The 22,835-nt window shown below is 37.1% G+C and overlaps 1 protein-coding gene across 2 annotated transcripts in view; it reads left to right on the top strand.

Moving 5' to 3' along the window:
• The window catches only part of dsf (nuclear receptor dissatisfaction), a 189,342-nt gene that overhangs the window by 134,056 nt on the left and 32,451 nt on the right, over positions 1–22,835 (top strand). Inside the window, exon 4 of one of the 2 annotated variants that reach the window (XM_081732404.1) lies at positions 3,445–3,665. In XM_081732404.1, the coding sequence (XP_081588530.1) occupies positions 3,445–3,665 (221 nt within the window). Of the gene's footprint in view, positions 1–3,441; positions 3,666–22,835 lie in introns of both variants that reach the window. The other variant, XM_081732403.1, reaches the window with a different exon arrangement.

Here is a 22,835-nt window from a genome sequence, read left to right as displayed (position 1 = left end):
CGTGCGCATCCCTAGTCATAATATCAATGCACTAATGGGACACTAGCGTATGGACCATTCTAACAATCAATCCACATATACATTCTGAAAGAAGCTGTAGCTCAAATGCTTGTCTAAGAACCTAACATATAGAAATGCTAAGGCGCTATATCGGGATTGTAAGGAGGATACAACTTTCAGGAAAAAAACATGAAGCAGATCTGAACAAATTGGAACTCTCTCTTGTTATTGAGTCCAGGTGCTCATTTCGCGAATACCTTTTTTAAAATGTAGATGATGGTAAATAGGTTTTAATGAGTTCGGTTTACCAAAGCTCTTTTATATATTTACCTCTTCTGTCCGTGTGTCCATCAATCCGTCCGGGAGACAAAATTTCAAGAACTGCTTGATGGATAAGCATCAATTTTGGATGGAATGTACAAGGTCAAACGTTAGGTGATCGAATTTCTTGATAGAAATGATATTCAAACCGGAAGTTCGGGGTCATGGTAGCTCCGTGATAGAGGTTTCATCTCTGGTGCTTGGGGTCTCTGGTTCGATCCCAGTTTGCGCAAAATGGGCTTTGTAGTGGACAAACACCATATGCATGGGTTTTCTTGGGGTTCTCCCGTTTCTTCCCCCTTTTGCTCATTCCACCAATTAATTCATTTCTCATCATCATCGTCTCCTTTAGCCTACACGGTATAACTGTGGAACGTAAAATTAGAAGATTTCATTTTCAAACCGGAAGTAGAAGAAACCAACCATTTCAGGTTTAAACCTCAATCACAATAGAGGAAAAACGTAATGTATCTATCTCTGAGAGCGAGATAGAGTTTCCTGCAATCGATTAAGCGTCTCAAGAATACATTTCGTCTCCATTCTTAACACTTAACTACAACCGGAAGTAATACAAATCCACTACAACTTCCGGTTTCAATAATGATCTACATAGAGTATAAACGATAAGAGATACCGAGGAGCTTTTTTTTACTCGATTTAGCGTCCGAAGAATAAATACCACTTCTCTTTTAACCCTCTATTCAAACCGGAAGTGGTAAAAAAATCTACTATTTCCGGCTTTAACGTTGATCGATATACAACAAAAAGCGGTAGGCCAAACAGATAGCGAGAAGCTGTTTTCTCTGCAATCAATCAAGCGTCCAAGAATTTTATTCAATCTCCCCTCTAATCTCTCTACTCAAACGGGAAGTGGTTGGAATCTACTATTACTTCCGGTTTCAATATTAGTTAAAAAATATCACGCCATACAAACCAAACTTCTCCATGTAGTGTATCCAAGACACTGCTACTTTTTTCTTAAGAGTCTTCATCCTGGCGAAATTAAAATACCGCTAATTTTACAGTAATTATGTGATATCTTCAAATAGATAAAAGATAATCAAAATGTGGAACAAGAGCACCCCTAGACAATATTATTTTACATCAGAAATCGTTATCACGACTCACTTATCTGCTTTCGATTTCGAGCCATTTTGAAAATCGGCATTTATTTTCGCGTTTCTAAACAGCTGAAAACGGAAAGCCACTAGGTGACTTGTGATAACGGTACCTCACGCAAAATAATATTGTCTAGGGCGCTCTTGTTCCATATTTCAATTATCTTTTATCTATTTGAAGATATCACATAATTACTGTAAAATTACCGGTATTTTAATTTCGCCGGGATGAAGACTCTTAAGAAAAGGAAACTTTCCGTTCTTGTGTTAAGCGGTAAACAGTTTCTTGTCTCTACATGATAAACATTGATATTTTAGGCGCATGGGTACTTCCTATCCATACCCTTAAGAAACGAGTAATACAGCAAGTTTATTTATATCTGAACTCCTTGTAAGTATAGAATGAAAGTATGAATCTATGAAACGTGAAGTGAAAACTAACTTTCAAATATAGATCGTCCATAAAATGCTTCGAATTAACTCCAAAAATCATCAAGTAATAGATAAAGCAAAGAATGTGTCTCGGATCTGACTCTTTCCAAAAGATTTTTATACGTTTGTAGTAACACAACAAAGGCCCCGAGTTTTCAATCTCCCACGTATAATGCTTAACTGTAAATATTAAATTATAAATATGTATCGTTCGCTTATACTGCAATTCTTTGAAATATTTATAAATAAATGTCTTCCAAAATCGGAGTTACACAGAAAAATACATGTTGAATCTAACCTTTCCAAACAGCTGGCTTAACACACCAAAGGCACGAGAGCCGGGATCTCCAAGTCAATGGTTTCATTACACACACACACACACACACATATATATATATATATATACGGTTTACCCAACATTGTTAGGGTCGTCAAGTCTAGGAGGCTTAGGTGAGCGGGTCATGTAGATAGAAAGGAAGAAAGTAGAAACGCTTTCAAGGTCTTGACTGGAAGACCAATCGGAAAACGACCATTAGGAAAACGTAGGCGCAGATGGCAGGAAAAGTATTAAGATGGATCTCGCAGAGATTGGAACACAAAGTAGAAACTGGATGCAGTTAGCTAAGGATAGAAGTCAGTGGGGAGCTTTTGTGAACGCGGCATAGGCCATGGAGTTATATATATATATATATATATATATATATATATATATATATATATATATATATATATATATAATTGTGCTTGAAGTTTAAATTGTTTTATAGTCTTAACATAAACTATGGTTTAGCCCCGTCCTTGATCCTATGCTGGACCATCCTCGTCTGTATATATATATCCCGGATCCAAGGATGCTATAAGAGCTATAGGCCCCTCTATACGCTGAGGTATACACTGGATAAAATGGGCTTCAATTCTGCTTTACACTGGATAAAGCTGCAAACTATGGTTTTGCCGCTCCCTTGATCATATCCTAGATCCGTCAATGTATATATATATATATATATATATATATATATATATATATATATATATATATATATATATATATATATATATATATGTGTGTGTGTGTGTGTGTGTGTGTAAAAGATTATTGGTCAAATATATTGACAAAAAATACTTTTGTCTCTCACAATAACACAAAAGGGATCATATTTTACCTTGGGGGGGCGTGTGCCTTTTTTCTAGATTCGCCACTGGGCTACGGAAAGCCAAATTAATGGAAAGTTCAAAATGGGCGCAAAATATTACAACTGTATCATTTGGGGATATTATCTAGTTTGTAACAAGAATAGGTGATTGGTCTAATATAGTGACAAAAGAAACTTCTGTCATCTTGTCTCATCAAAACAACACAAAAATATTTATGTCTTTTCTTCACGGAGTTCACATCACTTTTGGATCCACCACTGCGAAATATCTCTCCTCGCCTAACAAGCAGTATCACTCGCAACGTAAATACGAAAAATAAAAATAAAAAATAGGTAAATATTTGAATATGATAATATCTGTAAACGAGTACTTTTAAGTGTCGGATTATAACTTGTGACCTGTTTTTCCCCCGTAGCAGTTCAGCACGAACGCGGGCCCCGGAAACCCAAGAATAAAGAGGGGGTACCAGGTACCACGTCGCACGAGCCTCCGAAGCTACCCCCACTGATGTTCCCGGGACCCCCTCAGCATCCGCCGAAGCCTGATATGGTAGGAGAAGGATTCGTGGGTCCAGCGCCCATGTTTATGGCCCAACCACCCAGTCTCTTCCAGATACTAATGTCAGCCGAGAAATGTCAGGTGAGTAGATTATTATTATTATTATTATTATTATTATTATTATTATTATTATTATTATTATTATTATTATTATTATTATTATTATTATTATTATTATTATTACTTCTATTACATTATCTGATTTAGTTCATTTAGAAGTGATTTCTTACAGGGTTAGTTTAAGATAGTAGTATTTGGGCCACCTGGCCTAACTTCGCTCAGATTGGCTGAGGAATGTCACGTGACCTGATCACGTGGTATGACGTAATAGGAATCAACGTTCTCTAAAGTTTGTCAGTTGGACGAAATTCCGTGCCACTCACCCAGGAACCATGGTCTCTGCTCAGGGGTCATTGCCAGGGGTGCATAAAATCATCCTCTTTAAATTTTGACAGGGGTGCTTTGGTCCACCAATAAATTTCGTGAGAGGCACATTGGCCCACACCTTAAATTTGGGAATCGTCAAAACATATGTGGTAGGACCTTAGGACCATCTTTAGGACCTTAACATATAACACTACAAGTATGGGTGGTCTTTCTCGTTATCTTTCATGGGTAAAAAATTGCCAAAGAATTAAATTTCAGAGGTTTTTGACCTAATTTTTCCTCTTTGATGAGGTCTTATTACCTTATATGGTTATATGAATGTGTACAGGGGTCCATTCCCTTTTATAGGACATGGGTACATTGATGTTCCCCTACTGAAATGTGGGAGGAGAACATTGGCCCACTCCTTAAATTTGGGAATCATCAAAACACAATATTTGGTAATTGATAGTCGTAGAAAGTGCGCCACCCTATAGAAGTTTTGTACCCCTGGACCCCTCTTTCAGGGACCAGGGAACCATCTCAGAGGTCTTGGATTGGAAGTACCTAGGAACACCCACAGGGATGCATAGAACCACCCAGGGGTACAAAATTTCGATAGGGTAGCGCACTTACTACTAAGACCTCATACATATGTTCTTTAAGTTAAAAATCACCACTAATTGATAGGAGAACGGTGGTTTAGTGGTAGAGCGGTCGCTTCTGATGCGAGGGTTCCCTAGTTTAATCTAACTAGCGTGTCAGCTTGTGGTACACAACACTGTATCTGTAGCTTTTCTCGAAGTTCTCACGTTTCCTCATATATTCTTAATCCACCAATCATTTTTATAATGATTCACTTTCACTAATTATCCGTCGCCTTTAAACTACAATAGATACTACTTTTCCCTTGTGACAGCTTGCTGCGCGCACATGGTGCTCAATGCTGCGTTGCCAGCTTTTGCGTCGAATATTGAAACTACACGATGAGAACAAGTGAATTGTTTCTTGTTCCATATTAACATTTACTAAATATAGAATGCTAAATGACACAAAAAAGGACTAAAAAGAATGCTTTCAATAACCACCAGGTCCACTACTTAAGTTGACATTCGACTAAAACAATGTGTATTTGTTTATATTCAAACTGGCAACGTGCGGAAAGGGTGGAATGTTTACTATTGCAGAGTGAGAGAAACGAGCCACTATAATTGGCTGAACGTGCTGTTACCATAGAAACAGTCCTTCTTGGCTGACTGTTATGATCACGTGCAGATGAAAAAAAAAAAAAAAAAAAAAACAGAGGAAAGCAACTGTCAGAAAGGGTAAGTTGTATCAATTGAATCATAGTCTAAAGGACGTAAATGTGTGACATAAAATCGGAAATTTCATCTTTTTCGCAAATGATAAATGTAATTGAAGCATGATAAAAAAAAATTATTTATTTACTTTACAAAATTATCATACAAACAACAAGGAAAATCACCAAACAACAAGGAAAATCACCAAACAACAAGGGAAATCGCCAAAGAACAAGGAAAATCACCAAACAAGAAGGAAAATCACCAAACAACAAGGAAAATCACCAAAAAACAAGGGAAATCGCCAAAGAACAAGGAAAATCACCAAACAAGAAGGAAAATCACCAAACAACAAGGAAAATCACCAAACAAGAAGGAAAATCGCCAAACAAGAAGGAAAATCACCAAACAACAAGGAAAGATAAAAATGAAATCCTTTAGTTTAACGTCCCACGATTATGTCCTCTAGGCTAAGGGAGACGGACGGTTAAGGTAATTAAATGATGTAATGAGAATGTGGGAGGAAACGGGCATGGACACGATGTTGTCTACCACAAACTTACTTGGCCGGAGATCGAACCAGGGACCCCACTCACCAGAGCTAAGCGCTGTACCACTGAACCATTGTGCGCCACAACAAGGAAAGAGGGTGCAAGGAATCGACTAGAGTGTATATTTAAACATATAATTCGACATACTTTACCATCGAGGAACTGAGATGCAAGAACTGGTAAAAGACTAGCCAAGATAGCCTACTACCAGATTCGAACCTGGGATCTCCAGACTGCAAACCAATAACCAACGTGAGGTCGGAGAATTTGTGAAAAAAAAAAAAACGGAAGGGAACTTTTTCATTGTTTTAATTGGAGTTTTGCATCCGTTTCAGCATTGAGGCTGTATGAAATAAGGACCTACAATTTAATGTAGAATCCGAACAACCGTAATACGTTCATTTTTAAATGTTCTCCTACTGAAGATTCGAACCAAAGGCGCGCACAATAACCATTGGGCCAGCTGATAGAGCAAATCAGAAAGAGAAACCATTTGAAAATCGACGTACAGAAGCGAAAAATAAGTATTCTTTCGCCCAAGTTAGAGGAAAGAGAAAAAATGTTTTCAACATTGCCGGGAAAGAACTTTCGACATAAGCTGAAGACTTTTGTCTACGATAACGTTTTGCCTGCAGACCTGAAACTACTACGCTTAGTATCGAAAAAAAAACAAGATTAGTTTTCAGCAATCACTGGGCTACTTCGAACATACTTCTATTTTCACAACACACGTAGGGTTGTCATATTACCCGATTTTACCGGGTATCACCCGATTTTCAGGTCCTATATTCGTCCCCCGCTTAATTATCTCTTAATCACGAGAAACCACCCGCGTTTTTGGATTGGAGAAAAATCTAAGACGACTTTGTTGATAAAGTGTTGTTATATTCAATGTAAACCGCTACATCTCTGTGTCAATCTCAATCGTGATTGGGTTAAATTTGGACTGGCACTCAGGCTAAGGCTCAGGCTCAGGTTGTGTGCTATTTGCCCAGTGCGCGAGCGCAGAGTCGTTTGCTAATAAGAGATTTGCTCTCATGCACAGTGGTTTTCTTTGTGTAGTTCGTGCTTTTAATGTAATGTATTGGAGGTTCTATACGAATGAATATTTGTTTGTGGATGTTGCGACAAACATACTTGAATTATGACTTCATATAAATCATTTTGAGTTTCTTAGATAGAAATCGTATGAACAATATTTACCGTATATGGCTTTAAAAAAACTTGCCTTACAGATATTCTTACAATTACAGATACGGTATTTTACTGTAATACTTACTTTACACTTGTTGAACTTAATAGAACATTAAAGGCAAAAACTAAATTAGTTTTACTTTAGTTTTGTTAGAAAAGTACACCGGAAGTGTCACTTAACAAAGAAATCACTAAAAAAAAAAAAAAAAAAAAATGGCCCGAAAGATCCTAGGTCAGTATTTGTAATACACAAGTTCACATCAGAATCCCCCACTTTTCTAATTTTAAAATATGGCAACCCTAAACACACGTCAAAACCGCAGGTGTTTCTATTGAGTTAAAACCACGTGAACAGCGTTGAGCATGTTTTTGCTCTCTCGTGTATGATGGGGAAAAGTATTCTCTCTCTCTCTTTTTTTTTCTGTACATCATGTTCTCTACCACAAGTTTACATATTCTAAAGTCTGGACCTCTTTGCACAACAGGCAAAATAGCTGTTACTGAGCATCCGTTTTCAATACTTAATTTCGGGTTAGTCATGTAATATCATTTACATACTCAAGGTAAAAAATATGCATGGATGCCTCCAGTTCGAGGCAGACTATATGAGGGCCAAGGGCTGGGTGGAGGTAACGCTCCATGTTCTCTAGACCTCGACATATTCAGGTGGTGATATAGTCACCACTAGTGCTGGTAAAATTACTTAACTAATAATTCAAAAATATTTCTGCTATTATTTGAATATTCGAATATTTGTTATCAATATTCGAACAATTACTCGAATAATTATCCGTTATCTGAATAATTGTTTGAATGATTATCCGTTACTCGAATGATTGATTGTTTGAATAATCATGTGTTATCCAAATAATTGTTCGAATGATTATCTATTATCTGAATAATTGTTCGAATAATTACGTCTTATTCGAATTATTATCCGTTACTCGAATTATTGTTGGAATAATTATCCGTTTTCCGAGGGGGTATAATTGTTCGAATGATTATCCATTATCTGAATAATGTTCGAATAATCATCCGTTATTTGAATAATTATCCGTTATCTGAAAATTGCTCAAATAATCATCCATTATTTGAATAAGTGTTCGAATAATCATCCATTATGCAAATAACTGTTCGACAAATTATTCGTTACTCAAAAATTATTCCAACAGTCGAATATTTTACTGTTGAATCGTCGAATTTTAACAGTACTAATCAGCAACACGACTGGATCGACTTTACGTTTCGTTGATAAATTCCTGAGCAGTGTTGGAACAAGAGTTTAGCGAGAAAGAATTTCCGTCCCTACTGGGAACCGAATCTGTATCATTCAGTTTTGTTGGTAGATAAATGCAGTGGCGTAACTGAGGGGCCCACAGGGCCTGCAGTGCTGGGAGGCCCGCAAGTTTTGGGGGCCCACCGTGAAGCAAATACCAAGAACTATAGGCTACAAAAAGTGAGCTGAATATGAAATATCCATTTTCCTGAACAACGTTATTTACTTCAAAAAAGAAAAATATGCTCTGTGTGAAAATTCATCCATTCTAGCAACATCAGTTTAAAAAATCATCTCAGCACTCGAAGGTTAAGGGAAAATAATTTTTGCCTTTTTCGGTGAGTATTAATTTTAATTGTAATTTTATTATATTCCATGGATTCATTGACCATTGTCTTCTACAGGGACACAATATAGTGGGAAGTTAATGGGCATGGGAAGAGGACCCAAAAATAATCCTGTGGGGAGGGGCCGACATTTTTGCGTTACGCTACTGGACTGTTACTGCGTTACACTTATATGTAGCTTATAACCACAATAACCACAGACTCCTTCTCAAGTAAAAAAAAAAATATATATATATATATATTGTACAGTCAGGGACAAAAGTTCTTTCCGTTTGGTAAGATTTATTTTGAGAATAACGATGGTATGGTTCTAACGTACAAAGGTGATGTGGCCGAAACGTACAGAAAATTACATTGGTTTTTTTTACTGAAAACTATACTCAAATTGTCCTTTTATTCTGAAGTTATTTACGAAACTAATTTCAGCAGTGAAGGACAAACACCGTGTACGTGGGTTTCCTCGAAGTTCTCCCGTTTCCTTCCACCTTCTTCATTTCACCATTTCATTAATTTCTCATCATCACCGTCTCCTTTACCCTAGCCGGCATAATCGTAGGACATAAAACTCAAAGATTTCATTTCATAAAACAGGAAGAACTTTTGTCCCTGACTGTACGTTAGGCTCTAGGTCCACCTCTCATATAGCATTGGTACTTAGGGATTTTTCTGACAAAATTTGAGTCGAGACACCGCTCTTCCAATAGTAAAATATACATTTTTCGAGTCGAGACATCACTTTTACAGCACATTTTCGAGACGAGACAGCCTCAAATCTTGTCTCATGCACATCCCTATTGGTACTGAAAGAAACTCTAAACTCTAATTCACTTATAGCATACCGTTTTGTAAATACTAAAAACAAAGTTACGTTTCAACATAGTATTTTATAACTACTAAAATTTATATTGTAAACAGCACTTTGTAAGTACTAAGACGTTAAAGTACAAAGTACTATTTCGGAAATACTAAAAAAGTTACGTTCTTAAGTTGCGTTTTGTAAATACTAAAATGATATGTGTGAAATAGCATTTTGTAAGTCCTAAAACGTAATTTTTCCGAGAACAATACAAAAGATACAAATGATAAAATGATATAGATTTATGCGAAAGATTTATGGTTTACAGCCTATTTATCCTACTCTACTTTACAACATATTCGCCATACACATTCAAACACTTATCTGGGAGCACATTGGCTTAGTGGTAGAGTGCTTACCTCCGGTGGGTGGGGTCTTTGGTTCGATCCCCGGCCAAGTAAGATTGCGATGTATAACATCGTGTCCGTGGGTTTTCTCAGTGTGCTTACGTTTCCTCCCACATTCTCAGCCCACCAATCCTTTCATTATCATTCAATGCTTTAATCATCCGTCTCCCTTAGCCTAACGGGCATAATCGTGGGACGTTAAACTGAAAGATTTCATTTCATTTCCAAACACTTCTCTCTCATACCGTGCATGATACCAGTTTTTCTACACCGTCATTTTATTCTGTTCCCAGCAATGTATTTAAAATGTCTTTCAGTTCACCAGCTAGGGAAAATGCTTCCCAGAGAGAAGCTTTCAACTTTCTGTCACAAGTGGGAATCAAAAACAATAATGTCACACTTCGAAGGATTAAACTATCAATTTTGTCGTACATGTTCCAAGTTCAGAATTCGATATCGTTCATATTCACGTCTAGACCATCTTGCTTCTTGGCTCAAGAAGCATTTTGTACGTAAGTATTGAAAAATTACGTTGTAAAACAGCATTTCGTAAATGCTAAAAGTTACGTTGTAAAATAACATTTTGTAAGAACTGAAAAGTTATGTGGCAAAATTCAATTTTATAAGTGCTAAAAGTTACGTTGTAAAATTACATTCTGTGAGAACTGAAAAGTTATAGTATATTGCAAATAGGGATGCGCACGAGACGAGTCGAGACAGGATTTTCCTGACAAAATTCGAGTCGAGACACTGCTCTTCCAATGGAGAAATATACATTTTTCGAGTCGAGACATCATTTTTACAGCACATTTTCGAGACGAGACAGTCACAAATCTTGTCTCGTGCGCATCCCTAATTGCAAAATTGCCTTTTGCAAGTGCTAAAAGTTACGTTGTAAAATTATATTCTGTAAGAACTGAAAAGTTATACTATATTGCAAATAGGGATGCGCAGGAGACGAGTTGAGACAGGATTTTCCTGACAAAATTCGAGTCGAGACACTGCTCTTCCAATGGAGAAATATACATTTTTCGAGTCGAGTCATCATTTTTACAGCACATTTTCGAGACGAGACAGCCACAAATCTTGTCTCGTGCGCATCCCTAATTGCAAAATTGCCTTTCGCAAGTGCTAAAAGTTACGTTGTAAAATAACACTTCGTTAGAACTGAAAAACTGCTGTAAAGCAATTTTACGTGTCATTGATGAAGGAAACCCGGGTTTGATTCACGGTCGGAGCTCATGTGATTCAGATTCCTACGTCTCATACAACCTCGCTACAGAAAGGTTAATTCGACCAAACAAACTGGTATTTTGTAAGTTGTGAAACACTTTACACTAAAATAGCATTTGGTTCATTGGTTAATTTGTATTTAAGTCCTCGTTAGTCGCAACACAATGTAGGACAAGGTATGGAGTTTAAAGTTGGATCTGAACTACTGCATTGCGTTCGAAGACTGGGAATCGAACCTGAAACCTTATGTATTGAGGCCTACAAACTAAACTTGCGAGGAAAACTTAAAATAATAAAATTTTGTAGATATAAGAACATATATTGTAAAATAGCTTTGCAAGTGCTAAATAAAAGCTTACATAGTGTAATAGCATTTGAAAGTACTAAAAAATGTTGCTACAAAAAATGCTAAACTTTTTCTTTGTATGTTCATTATGTGGCTTAAAATTTACACTATTTGTTCGAAATTGGTGAAGAGTCAAGCTGGATGAACTTAGGGCTAAACTCGTAATTATGAACTCAAAAAATGCGTTTTTCGTAAAGAATTACCAATTTACTACAAGGATTAAACCTTTTATTCTTCTGAATGCTTCCGCACCGTAAAATGTCCATCCTGAATAGAAAAAAAAGCAGAATGGGAAAAAAATCTGCCAGTGTTTGTCTCAAACTGAGGTATCCCTTTATGTGTCTAACGTTGGAGGAGAGAAATAAAAGTAGATGCGGGCAACGAAGGTTGAAAGGAACCACCATGGTCACGGCAGGAATACATGTGTGGAACAACTCTTTAACTTGGTGGAAAACATTACAACCCTCACGTGTGGCCCAACCTTCGTCTTCTTCTGACGATACACGGATGGTCATAGTGGCCCTGGCCAACAAGGGAGAGAAAAAAGGCAATTCATGTCATCCGTATATCTTCCAATAAGTTCATTAGAGGTAGAGGTATTAGAGGTATAATTGAATGAGTATCTTTATAAGAAATATAACGTAACTTCTAGTACTTATATACAAAATGCTATTTTACAACGTAACTTTTAGCACTTACAAAATACTATTTTGCAATATAAATTTCTGTTCTTACAAAATGCTATTTTGCAACGTAGCTTTTAGCTCTTACAAAATGTGTTTAACAACGTATCTTTTCAATTCTTACAAAATATTATTTTACAACGTATAAATTTTAACACTTACAATATGCTATTTTACAACGTAACTTTCAGCATTTACAAAAATGTTATTTTATCATGCAACTTTTAGCAATTGCAAAATTCTAGTTCATAACATAACTTCTTATTTCTTACAAAATATTATTTTTCAACATAACTTTTCTGTTCTTATGAAATGTTATTTTACAAGTAACTTTTAGCACTTACAAAATATGTTTAACAACGTAACTTTTCAATTCTTGCAAAGTATTATTTTACAACATATAAAATTTAATACTTACAATATGCTATTTTACTACGTAACTTTCAACATTTACAAAAATGTTATTTTGCAATGCAATTTTTAGCAGTTACAAAATTCTACGTTATAACGTAACTTTTTAGTTCTTACAAAATGTTATTTTACAACATATAACTTTTAGTTGTTACAAAATGAAATTTTCAAACGTAACTTTTCAGTTTTTACAAAATGTTTTACAAAGAAATTAGGAATTGTTATTTTACAACGAAACTTTTAAATTCCGACAAAATATTATTTTACAACGCAAACTTTTAACACTTACAAAACATTATTACATCGTAACTTTTAACAGTTATAAAATGTTGTTTTACAATGTAACTTTTCACTTTTTACAAAATGTTATTTTACAACGTAACTTTTAGCTCTTACAAAATGTTATTTTACAACGTATTCTGTAACATCAACTTAAGAGAACGTTATTTTAGAACGTAAATTTGGAACGAGAACGTAGAAAATTAGACCGTAACTAGCACTTACAAGATGCTATTTTGTAAGGTTACTTTTCAGTGCTTACAAAATGCTCCATTTCAGTTTGAGCGAAGCTACAAAATGATCTAGATGTGAACGTGAACGATATTGAGTTTTTAACCAGGAACATGTAGGCCTATGACAAGATTGATACTTTAATCCTGCCAACTGTGACATTGTTTTTTTGATTCCCGTGCTGGTACTCGAAGGCGTATTTGAGTACATTGGTAGCAAAAACAGAACAAAATTACGACATACAAAAGCTGGAACCTACTACCACTTCATGGTAGAAATCTAATACCACTTCTGGTTTCAATATTAATTAAGAAAATTTCACGCCATGTAAACCAAACTTCTTGTTGTGGTGTACACGTGGCTCTTTCTCCGTAGTCATCTAATTAATTTTATTCGATATTCTTACTTAATTTACCTCTACAGGGACACGAACACAGAAACATTGAAGACAGTTGCAAACATCCATTCTCTTCAATGAAAGAGATTTAGGATTTAGATTTCTGACCTTTCGATATCTATAGTCCTTTAGCCCGTCGCGTTTGAGAGAAGACGTCCCTCGGCGAGCACACTATCCAGGAAAATGCATGGGAGAAAGGAGTGGGAAAGGAAGGAAGAGGCCTGGGATCTATAAGTTAGGTACCAACCCGGCATTTACCTGGTGTAAATAAGGAAAAACTCATTCAGGATGGCTCGCCTGAAAAAGCTTTCTACACTTTTTCGACTGAGTGCCCCCACCGAGAATTGAACCCGAGACCGCTCGCACCGAAAGCGAGACCGTTAGCGACTACGCTACGCGGGGCCACATTCTCTTTAATGAGAGTCGAACCTCTAATGAATTGCGCCTCATGATACGAATCTCGGCTCTGTCTGTCAGCACAACTGAAACACCGTGACCCCTTACACTCTTCAACATTCATGGAAAGAGTGCACGGGGATATTGATGTAATACCTTGTTCTCTATCGCTCGCTCTTGATCTCCGTTGGCGTCCAGGGGATTCTACAACTAAGAGCATTTTCTCCCCGACTCCGTGGCCCCGTTTCTACAAGCGTGTCGCGGGCCACGGCTCAGATGTCAAGTTCTCAGAGTGAGTCAGCGGCAGCAACCATCGGATACTCTTCTCATCTCACAACAATTGGATGTTGCAACATGCTTTTCCTCCCCCTTCCCTTCCCGTTCTCTCCCCCCTAATTCACCACCCTCTAGTCATTTCCAACAATGAATAATCACATGAAAAAGAGGGAAGGGGGGATGAAAAGACTAGTGGCTCTATGTGTTACTTCATCATTTCGTTGAGCTTCAGCCTTTGTACAAAGTTATATAAACAGTTGTGCTGGTCATTCGTAACAAAAGATGTCGGCACACACACCTGACGGGGAGAATTCTTCCCCCTCATGATTTTCTTCCAAGACCAAGGGGGAAACTTAATAGCATTAGGCCTTTTATATAGGTGAAAAGGAGAATTACGTGAGAATTCCATAGTAGGAAATTCTATTGTGGCTAAAATCGTTTTGATGTTTAACCCTGATTACCTCCTGCAAATAATATCTAAATCAATTAGCCTTCCCCTTCAACCAAGTATTCAGGTGCAACAATGGAGGTATTTCTTCCGTGGATTTCAATCGTTTTATAAAAGAAGACTCCCGTTTCCCTACTTCATCTATCCAATAATCGAATTCATAATAAATGACACAAACAGATTACGAAATGCCATTCATCGTACAAAATTTATGCCAAAATAAAAACACATGTCCCTAAGTTAAGAAATAGGCGAAAGTATTCACTTTAGTGTTCATACAGGATGTTATAAAAAATATGCCACAATATTTTGGGAATTTATTCGTCACATCAAAATAATAATAATAATAATAATAATAATAATAATAATAATAATAATAATAATAATAATAATAATAATAATAATAATAATAATAACAAAGTTGAGATGGACCTGTGGTCGGAAGTTGATAGTTTCATAGTTACAGGGTCCCGAAAGCGTGAAACAAGTGAACTTTTGAAGTTCATAGCTCCAGTACTATAGGATCTATCGTAGTCGGGTCAAGACATCACTGAGGAACTGATATATGAACTATCCAAATATATGTTTAAAGAATGTTCCAATACTTGCACAGCAATTTTTAGAGAGGTAGGTGGAGAATGATAAAGTACTCCCACGCTGTAAAAAATTTCGCCTTAAATTTACTGACCGATTACCGTCAACTCACGCTGCCATCCGATTACCCTAAATTTTACGGACCACCGTTTTTTCATAAAAACGGCAGACCGTATATTTAGAAGCAAAATAATATTGGCCGTGTTTAGAAACAAATTTGGTACCGTATATTTTACTGTTTTCGCACGCTTTCAAGATGTAGTTGGAACAAACATCCATGTCCTTTTAAGATATTCATAAACCAATATTCTGTTGCAGTGTTAAGACTAGCTTTATTGTATGTATTTTCGCTATGAGTACCAGTAGACTAATAGAAATCAAATATTCTAATCAGCGATTCATTCGATTAATCGCATTATTACGATTTCAGATAATCAAGCCGGCACCCGACAACATAGCTTAGAATGACCAGAAGTACGACTAAACACGTGTAAAACCATATGACTTCTCACAACACTGCCTACAGTATCCAGTATCCGCTATCCCAAATTATTAAATACATGTTTGCATAATGTAACAGTGGCATCAATGCTCAGACAAAAAAAAAAAAAAAAAAAAAAGTCACCAAACTTCCAGAGTATTGAACTTTTGCATATTTATTAAACGCTCAAATGTATTAACAAGACACCAGAACAGATTATTGGTACTCAGAACAAAATTAAAGATAAAAACATTTACAGAAATATTTTTCAAATCTAACAATTCATTTATCCAGAAAAAATAATGACAGCATGGGCGCCAGATGAAAATTTTCTAGGGAACTCATCTCCCTGGTTACTATATACCCTATTACATTTCATATTTTTTATTTGTATTAAGAAATTTAATACGTTTTCATTAGCTAGGGGAGCGATCCCCTGCCCGTCCTTCGGGCGCACATGAGTGACAGTATACTTTTATTTCTGTAACATGAAAAATTCCAGTTGATGCAACACAATTTATGTAATGCTCTACTAAGTACGGTAAACTACGAAGCACATTTCCTTTTTTTTTTTTTTTTTTTTTTTAAGTATTTCAACATTGTGATTCTAATTCTAGCTTCACCACCTCTCGAGTTGGCTACATTATCATAAGACTTTAGTTTATACATCCAGCAGCTTCTTGGTTTCGAATCGTTGCACTTTGGAGTGATCTGCTTGCCACGATAGCCAACTAAAGTTTTGTTTGTCACCGAACAAAGTTCAAATATTAACATGATGCTTTCCCATACATTAATTACCTTGCTTAATGTTGAATTTCCAGGATATCTTCAACAGTAGGAGGCCTATTGTATACATCACACTAGAAAACCACACACTAAACAAACAAACAAATAAATAAACAAAAGAAAGAAACAAAACAAAACAAAGCACAACACATCCGAACCTACGCGCCATCAATCCTCGCTTCTAACATGTGCTTTTTCTCTCCAATGCGCGCGCCCGACACAAGCATCTGACAGGAAAACAGTCTCCTACCATTATTTTAGAAAAACGGTAAACCGTATTTTTTTTCGTGGTAGGAGGCACTTATTTTCACGGTTATTGGTTACAGTGCAAACAGCCTGTCTAAAAATGATTGTTCAAGTATCGGAGGTTCTGAAAGACGAATATTTGAATAGTTCACATACTAGTTCCTCAGTGATGTCTTGACCCGACTACTATAGCTATGAACTTCTAAAGTTCACTTGTTTTACGTTTTCAGCACCCTATAACTTCGAAACTATCGACTTTTGAACGCAAGTCCATATGAACTTCTTTTTTTCTTGTTTTGATGTAAGGAATCTATTCCCAAAATATTGTAAGAAACTTTTGTAACACCCTGTATAATACAAATACAAAAAAAAAAAAAATGCAATATAAGAAAGTAGAATAAAACTATAACGCCTGTGTAATCAAAATAGATGCCACACACTTGTGCAGCTTCTCAGGCCAAAATTGGATTCCGTGGCAAAAGAAGTCTGGAGCAGGGGTGTACCTAACTGGGGGATTCACCGGTTCCGGACACTACCTCAAAACTTCCTAACTCAACATACATTGTGTACTTTCTCAATAAAACTTTACTTGTTTAACAGGAAAATGATTGATATAGCATGAAAATTTGATTTTACACTTCATCTGTACTCTTTCTCTTATAAAAATAACCTAGTTCTATCATTTTTTGTGGAAATATAGGGAAAGTGTTTTGCGATTACTTCCCGTCTTTTCGGGAACATAATAATACCCACTCAATATTACATAGACGTAGTGGCTTGTAGTATTGAATCTTGTCCCAGCAAAAAATTCTGGTTGCGTGCTTAATCTGGAGTCTGCGATCCTTGGAATTATTCGACCGGGAGGTTGCACCATCCGATCATCAAGGAAGATCTCCACTACTAAGAAGTCTTTGAAAATCCAAGATGGAATATAGTGGGAGAGATGTCAAGATAATGCGACGTATGACTTGAGTTGAGCTGATTTTGAATTTATCGTCCCTTTCAGCAGCGAGGCTATGCGAGGGACCTACTGATTAACGTGGAATCCGAACCACATGAGCTCCCGCAGGGAATCGAACCCGGGTCTCCCACGCCAAAAGCGAGTAGGTCCATGCTAACCACTTAGCCACGGATGAAGTCCAATACGACGTATGAGGAAAGATCTCACACTACTATTCGTGGAGAGTCTGCAACGCCACTTTTAGTGACATCTGCGTGTCTAGTTTTGTGTGTAACATGAGGACACCGTGTCTTTTGAACATTTCTGGATACTTGCTGGCAAAGTTTCGGTACACTTTGTGGAGATTAGTACTGTAATGATCTGCATTGATGCTTTTATTTCGACGGAGAAAGGCATAATGAGCGGAGCAAACAATTGATCATCATCGCAGCAATAACATCTTCTAGGGTTTTGGAAACCGTTTTGGACTTTGATCAAGATCCAAGCATTTGTCCTGACCATTTACGATTGTGATAAGAGAATTCTTTTTCACCAAAACTGACAATCCAGTGCAAATAAGTTTCCCAGTTATTCCTCGCACTCAGAAAACTGCATACTTTCAGATGATGATTCCTGTTGCCCGGTGTCAACTCATGTAGTATCAATGAGTTTAAATTTTCGCGTTATCGATTGCACGCAGCCGCCAAACGAAATGGTATGTTACATGCCTAATTCATCTGCAATGACCATCCGAACATGATACCCACATTGTTTATTTTGCAAAATGAAGTGTTATCGGAACGAAATTCGACAAACCAGCGGCCGTCCCTGGTCCGCATGCACTGTTAATGCTTTATTTGCAGCTTGCCATGACAGAATGTCCCAGATTGAATTTGTAAATAAATTCATTTACAAGATCTTTTTTTTATTCTCCATGGTACAGTTTCAGAGAATCCTTTCAACAACACACTTCCTTCTGACTGTCTGGATACCTTAGGCTGTTTTCTGGCCTGTACAGAATGTATAACGTAAAACGAGTGACCTCAGACCATCTGTATGTTGTGTTGCTGAGGTGAGTTTCGCACTAGACGTCAAATATTGGATATTTCATTCGCACCAATCTAATAGGAAATAGATGAAAATTAAGAGAAAAAATGAAAATGAGATTTCCTATTCTCGTAAATACTCGAATGAAACACTCGCGATTACTGTTTCCAGGTAAAATAATCGGTGCAGATTCCAAAGAAGACAATAGATCCTAACCTAGCGTTGGAATTTACCCCGAGTTCAAGTGAGTTGATCACAATAAAATCGTTGGATGAGTCTAATAGAAGACAGGCTTATCCTTGTACTTGATTCAGTTTATTCTAATTCAACTTTGTAACGTCCGTAGAATTTCATCAAATGGGGGAGTCTAGCTTGCAAGTTTATAATCCGTTTCACGATTTTTGTGTACATGTTATACTACGAGGTGTGTTCAAATAGTATCAAACCTTTGGTTGGCAAAAATAGATTTATTGATTGATTTGGAAATCCGAAAAACTAATCACCTTGAAAGTAGTCTCCTTGGTATTACCTGACCAGCGAACGACTGCAGGCGGCTAGTTTACGAACTAAAATGCAAGCAGCAGTGTTTCAAACCGGATTATTGTAATCAATCTATCACAGTTATTTTTGTCATCTTCGTAATAAAACACTTCACGCATATGCTCAAATCAGGGGCAGATCCAGGGGGCGGGGCGATCGGGGCGATTGCCCACCCCCAAAATAGGATATTTTTTATTTTAAAAATAAAACCTAAGAATTTTCACCTTTGTATTATAAATGTAAAAAAAAAAAAAAGAAAAAGAAAAAAAAACTAAAATAGGTAGGTCTTACTTTTTTGTTTTGTTTTACGTTGCAGAAGTCAAATAAAGCAATAAATTGCCAGAAATTACTTACATTGGTGTTCTTGTTCAAAACAATGTTTAACTTTGAAGTCGCAGGTGGCCATTTCTGTTCTAGAAATTGCAGACAATAGCTACTTCTCCTTTTCTAAATTTGTTTTACTTTGTTTTCAATACACTCTTACCTTGATTTGACTTCGAACGACCGCCTCTCAAATATTCAGCCTGGTCCCAACCCTGGCTTAAGTTTAGACAAACAATTTCAAAAGTTATTGAAGTTATTTGCAGAGCATCTTAAATAACAAGCCAAAAAAAAAAAAAAAAAAAAAAAAAATACACCCTCCATATTAACTTGAGAACAAACTAGCGAGCAGCGTTTTACAGACTGCTTCTGTTTTATAGTGACATCGAATAAAACGTAATCAATTTTTATACAATCTGCTTAAATACACGGTAGAAGCTCACTGAATTGTCAATTGTGCTATGTTGTTCTTAAATTGGTAATTTCCATTGATATATCACTATTTACAATACATCTGTATTATTGCAGGAATGGTTCACTACAACCACATAACTTACAGCGTTCTTTATTAAGCGGAAAGAGATTAGGCTATGCATAACATCTAAACTGCAACTTTTAAAAACCGTTGGATACAGTGCAGACTGAAACTCCCCGCTCCCCTGTCCCACCGTGTTTGCCAAGAAACTGATATAAACACAACAACAGCGCCATCCTTCCAAAATCGCACTGCTACCCTGGTCAGGTAATAATGCACACACTTCTCCCAGCGTCCTCGCCATTGTTAGAAACACCTCTGGAACGCAGTTATTGGAATGGTGAGCATCCGTACCGTCGCATTTCGCATAATGTCTCCTCTTGACTCAAATTGGATACCTTTTAGTGGCATTTTCAGCTTGGCAAATAACCAAAGTCACATGGAGCTGTGTCGGGTGAGTAGGGAGCATGACGACACGTAGAAATGTTGTATTTGGTTATGAAAACCTAATTTAAATGCGCAGAATGAGCAGCTGCGTTGTCGTGATGAAACTGACAAGGTTTCGCTGCCCACAGATCCTGTCGTTTGCGCCGCATAGTATCACGAAGGCGACGAAGGACCTCCTGGTAGTACTCTTTTGTGATGGTTTGTTCTTCTGTTGCGTACTCATAATGTATCACACCACGGGAGTCAAAGAAAACATTCAACATGAATTTCACTTTGCTGCTTAGCTGCTTTTTTTTTTTTTTTTTTTTTTTAACTTAAGATGATGGATATTGCAACTGTGACGACTGCATCTTAGTTTCTGGGTCGAAACTAGAAACCCATGTGTCACCGATCAGAAAGTTGGGAGCATTGTTTACATTTTCCAACATGTCATGTGCGATGTTCAGAAGCCATTGCTTCTGCTCCATTGTTAGCTGCTTCGGTACAAATTTTGCGGACACTTTCCTTCTTCTCAAATTCGCGTTCAAAATTGAATGTACCAATCCGCTGCCTATCCCTATATCGTTCGCAATTTCTTGGACTGTGATACGAAGGTCCTGTAAGACCACAGTCTGCACTTGCTCAATGACATTGCTATTCTGCCTTGTTGAGGGCATACGTAAATGTAGTTCACTGTCCACTGATGTACGACCATCTTTGAAAGGGTTGTACCACTCTTTTATGCGTGAGAATCTCACGACATCGTCCCGGAAAGCCTGTTGAATCTTGCAAACGGTTTTCGCTTGGGTATCACCAAGTTTTTTTTTTTTTTTTTTTTTGGCAAAATTTGATGCAATATCGTTGCTCAAGTTTTTCTATCATTTTACAAAAATTGATATTTGCCGACCGCTTACTACACACGTCTTCACTCATTGGCCGACCGCCATCGCCAGCGACTGACATTTTCGGCGGTCGGGAAAAAACTCACGACTGCGCGCATGAGTATCCCGTCTACATAAACACTGAAGAAAGTCTTCCGCACTTTACTGGTTTACAAGGGAAAAAATGATTCGATACTTTTTGAACACACCTCGTATAGTCAATATAGTTCAAGAAAGAGTGTTAAAGCCCATAAATCCCTCTTAATGTTCTCCACTGTTTTACTTACCATTGTCTTTAGTGTTGAATATTCGTAATAGATTGCTTCTTTTTTGGTACAGTCCGCAGCAAAAAACCTGCAACATCAGCATGTAACATTATTGTGAAACGACGAAGTCTTTTGCTCCAAAATAAGTGTGCAGGGGAGGACGCCGAGGTTTCTCCTGCGTGATTCGTGCCACTTAGACGTTATGTTGATTCCCTGAGCTGTTAGGCGTAGTGTCATAATTAACTTACATGCTCATGTTGCAGGTTTTTTTGCTGCGGACTGTACGAACACTATGATGTATTTTGTAACGAAATGAAATGAAATTTCTAATTTAGCGTACGGAATTATGTCCTGTAAGCAAAAGGAAAATGAAATGAAATCTTTAAGCTTTACGTCCCACGGTTATGCCGGGTAGGCTAAAGGAGATGATGAGAAATGAATGAAATGGTGGAATGAAGATAGTGGGAGGAAACGGGAGAACCCAGAGAAAACCCACGAGCACGGTGTTTGTCCACCACAAAGTCCACACGGCTCGAGATGAGATCGAACCAGGGACCCCAAGCAGCGAAGGTGAACGCTCTGCCACTGAGCCACCGCGCCCTCTGTAAGCAAAAGGATGCGAGACAGATGATTACTGGAAATGAATAACAGGTGAAGTGAGAATTAGGAGAAAATGGGAGAACACGAGAAGATGTTGTCCAGCATAAACTCAGATGTGTTGGGATCGAACCGGGAACCCCTGGTACCAGAGGTGGTCGCTCTACCAATGATCCACCGTGAGTTCCTTGTATACTATTTACAGTTGAATAAGATATTCCGTAATTATCATCAAACTATACTAGCGACATTCAGTGTTATTCAATGTAATAGTTCTTGTTCCAAATGATCTGGAAAATATAAAGACATGAGTGTTCCGTAAACAGATAAATTGATTATTTACGTTCATTTCCATATTTAATTGATTTCATTTAATTCAACTTACTTTGTATCTAATATTTACATTTAATGCTAAAGTAAGGCTAAATTTCTCTGTATATTATTGTGTTCAGTACACTGAGAAAAATCCTTCCTCCAGACAGCGGTATATTCTACAAATATACGTTATAATCTTGCTTACTATAGAAATCAGTACAGACCATACGTTATCCGTATGTTACATAGGCACTGCCCTTAGGTGTTACATCATGCCGTTGCAGGATGTCTGACATCTATCATGTTTTTTCCGTATATCACATGCATATACTCATGCTACCTTCGTCAGCTATATGTTATATACGTCCATTTGTATGTGAGATCCTGACCGGCTACAT

This window comes from Thermobia domestica, chromosome 1 (genome assembly GCF_964235325.1).
Source record: "Thermobia domestica chromosome 1, izTheDome1.hap1.1, whole genome shotgun sequence".
NCBI classification, from domain to species: Eukaryota; Metazoa; Arthropoda; class Insecta; order Zygentoma; family Lepismatidae; genus Thermobia; species Thermobia domestica.
This window is presented reverse-complemented; position numbering and strand designations above follow the sequence as displayed.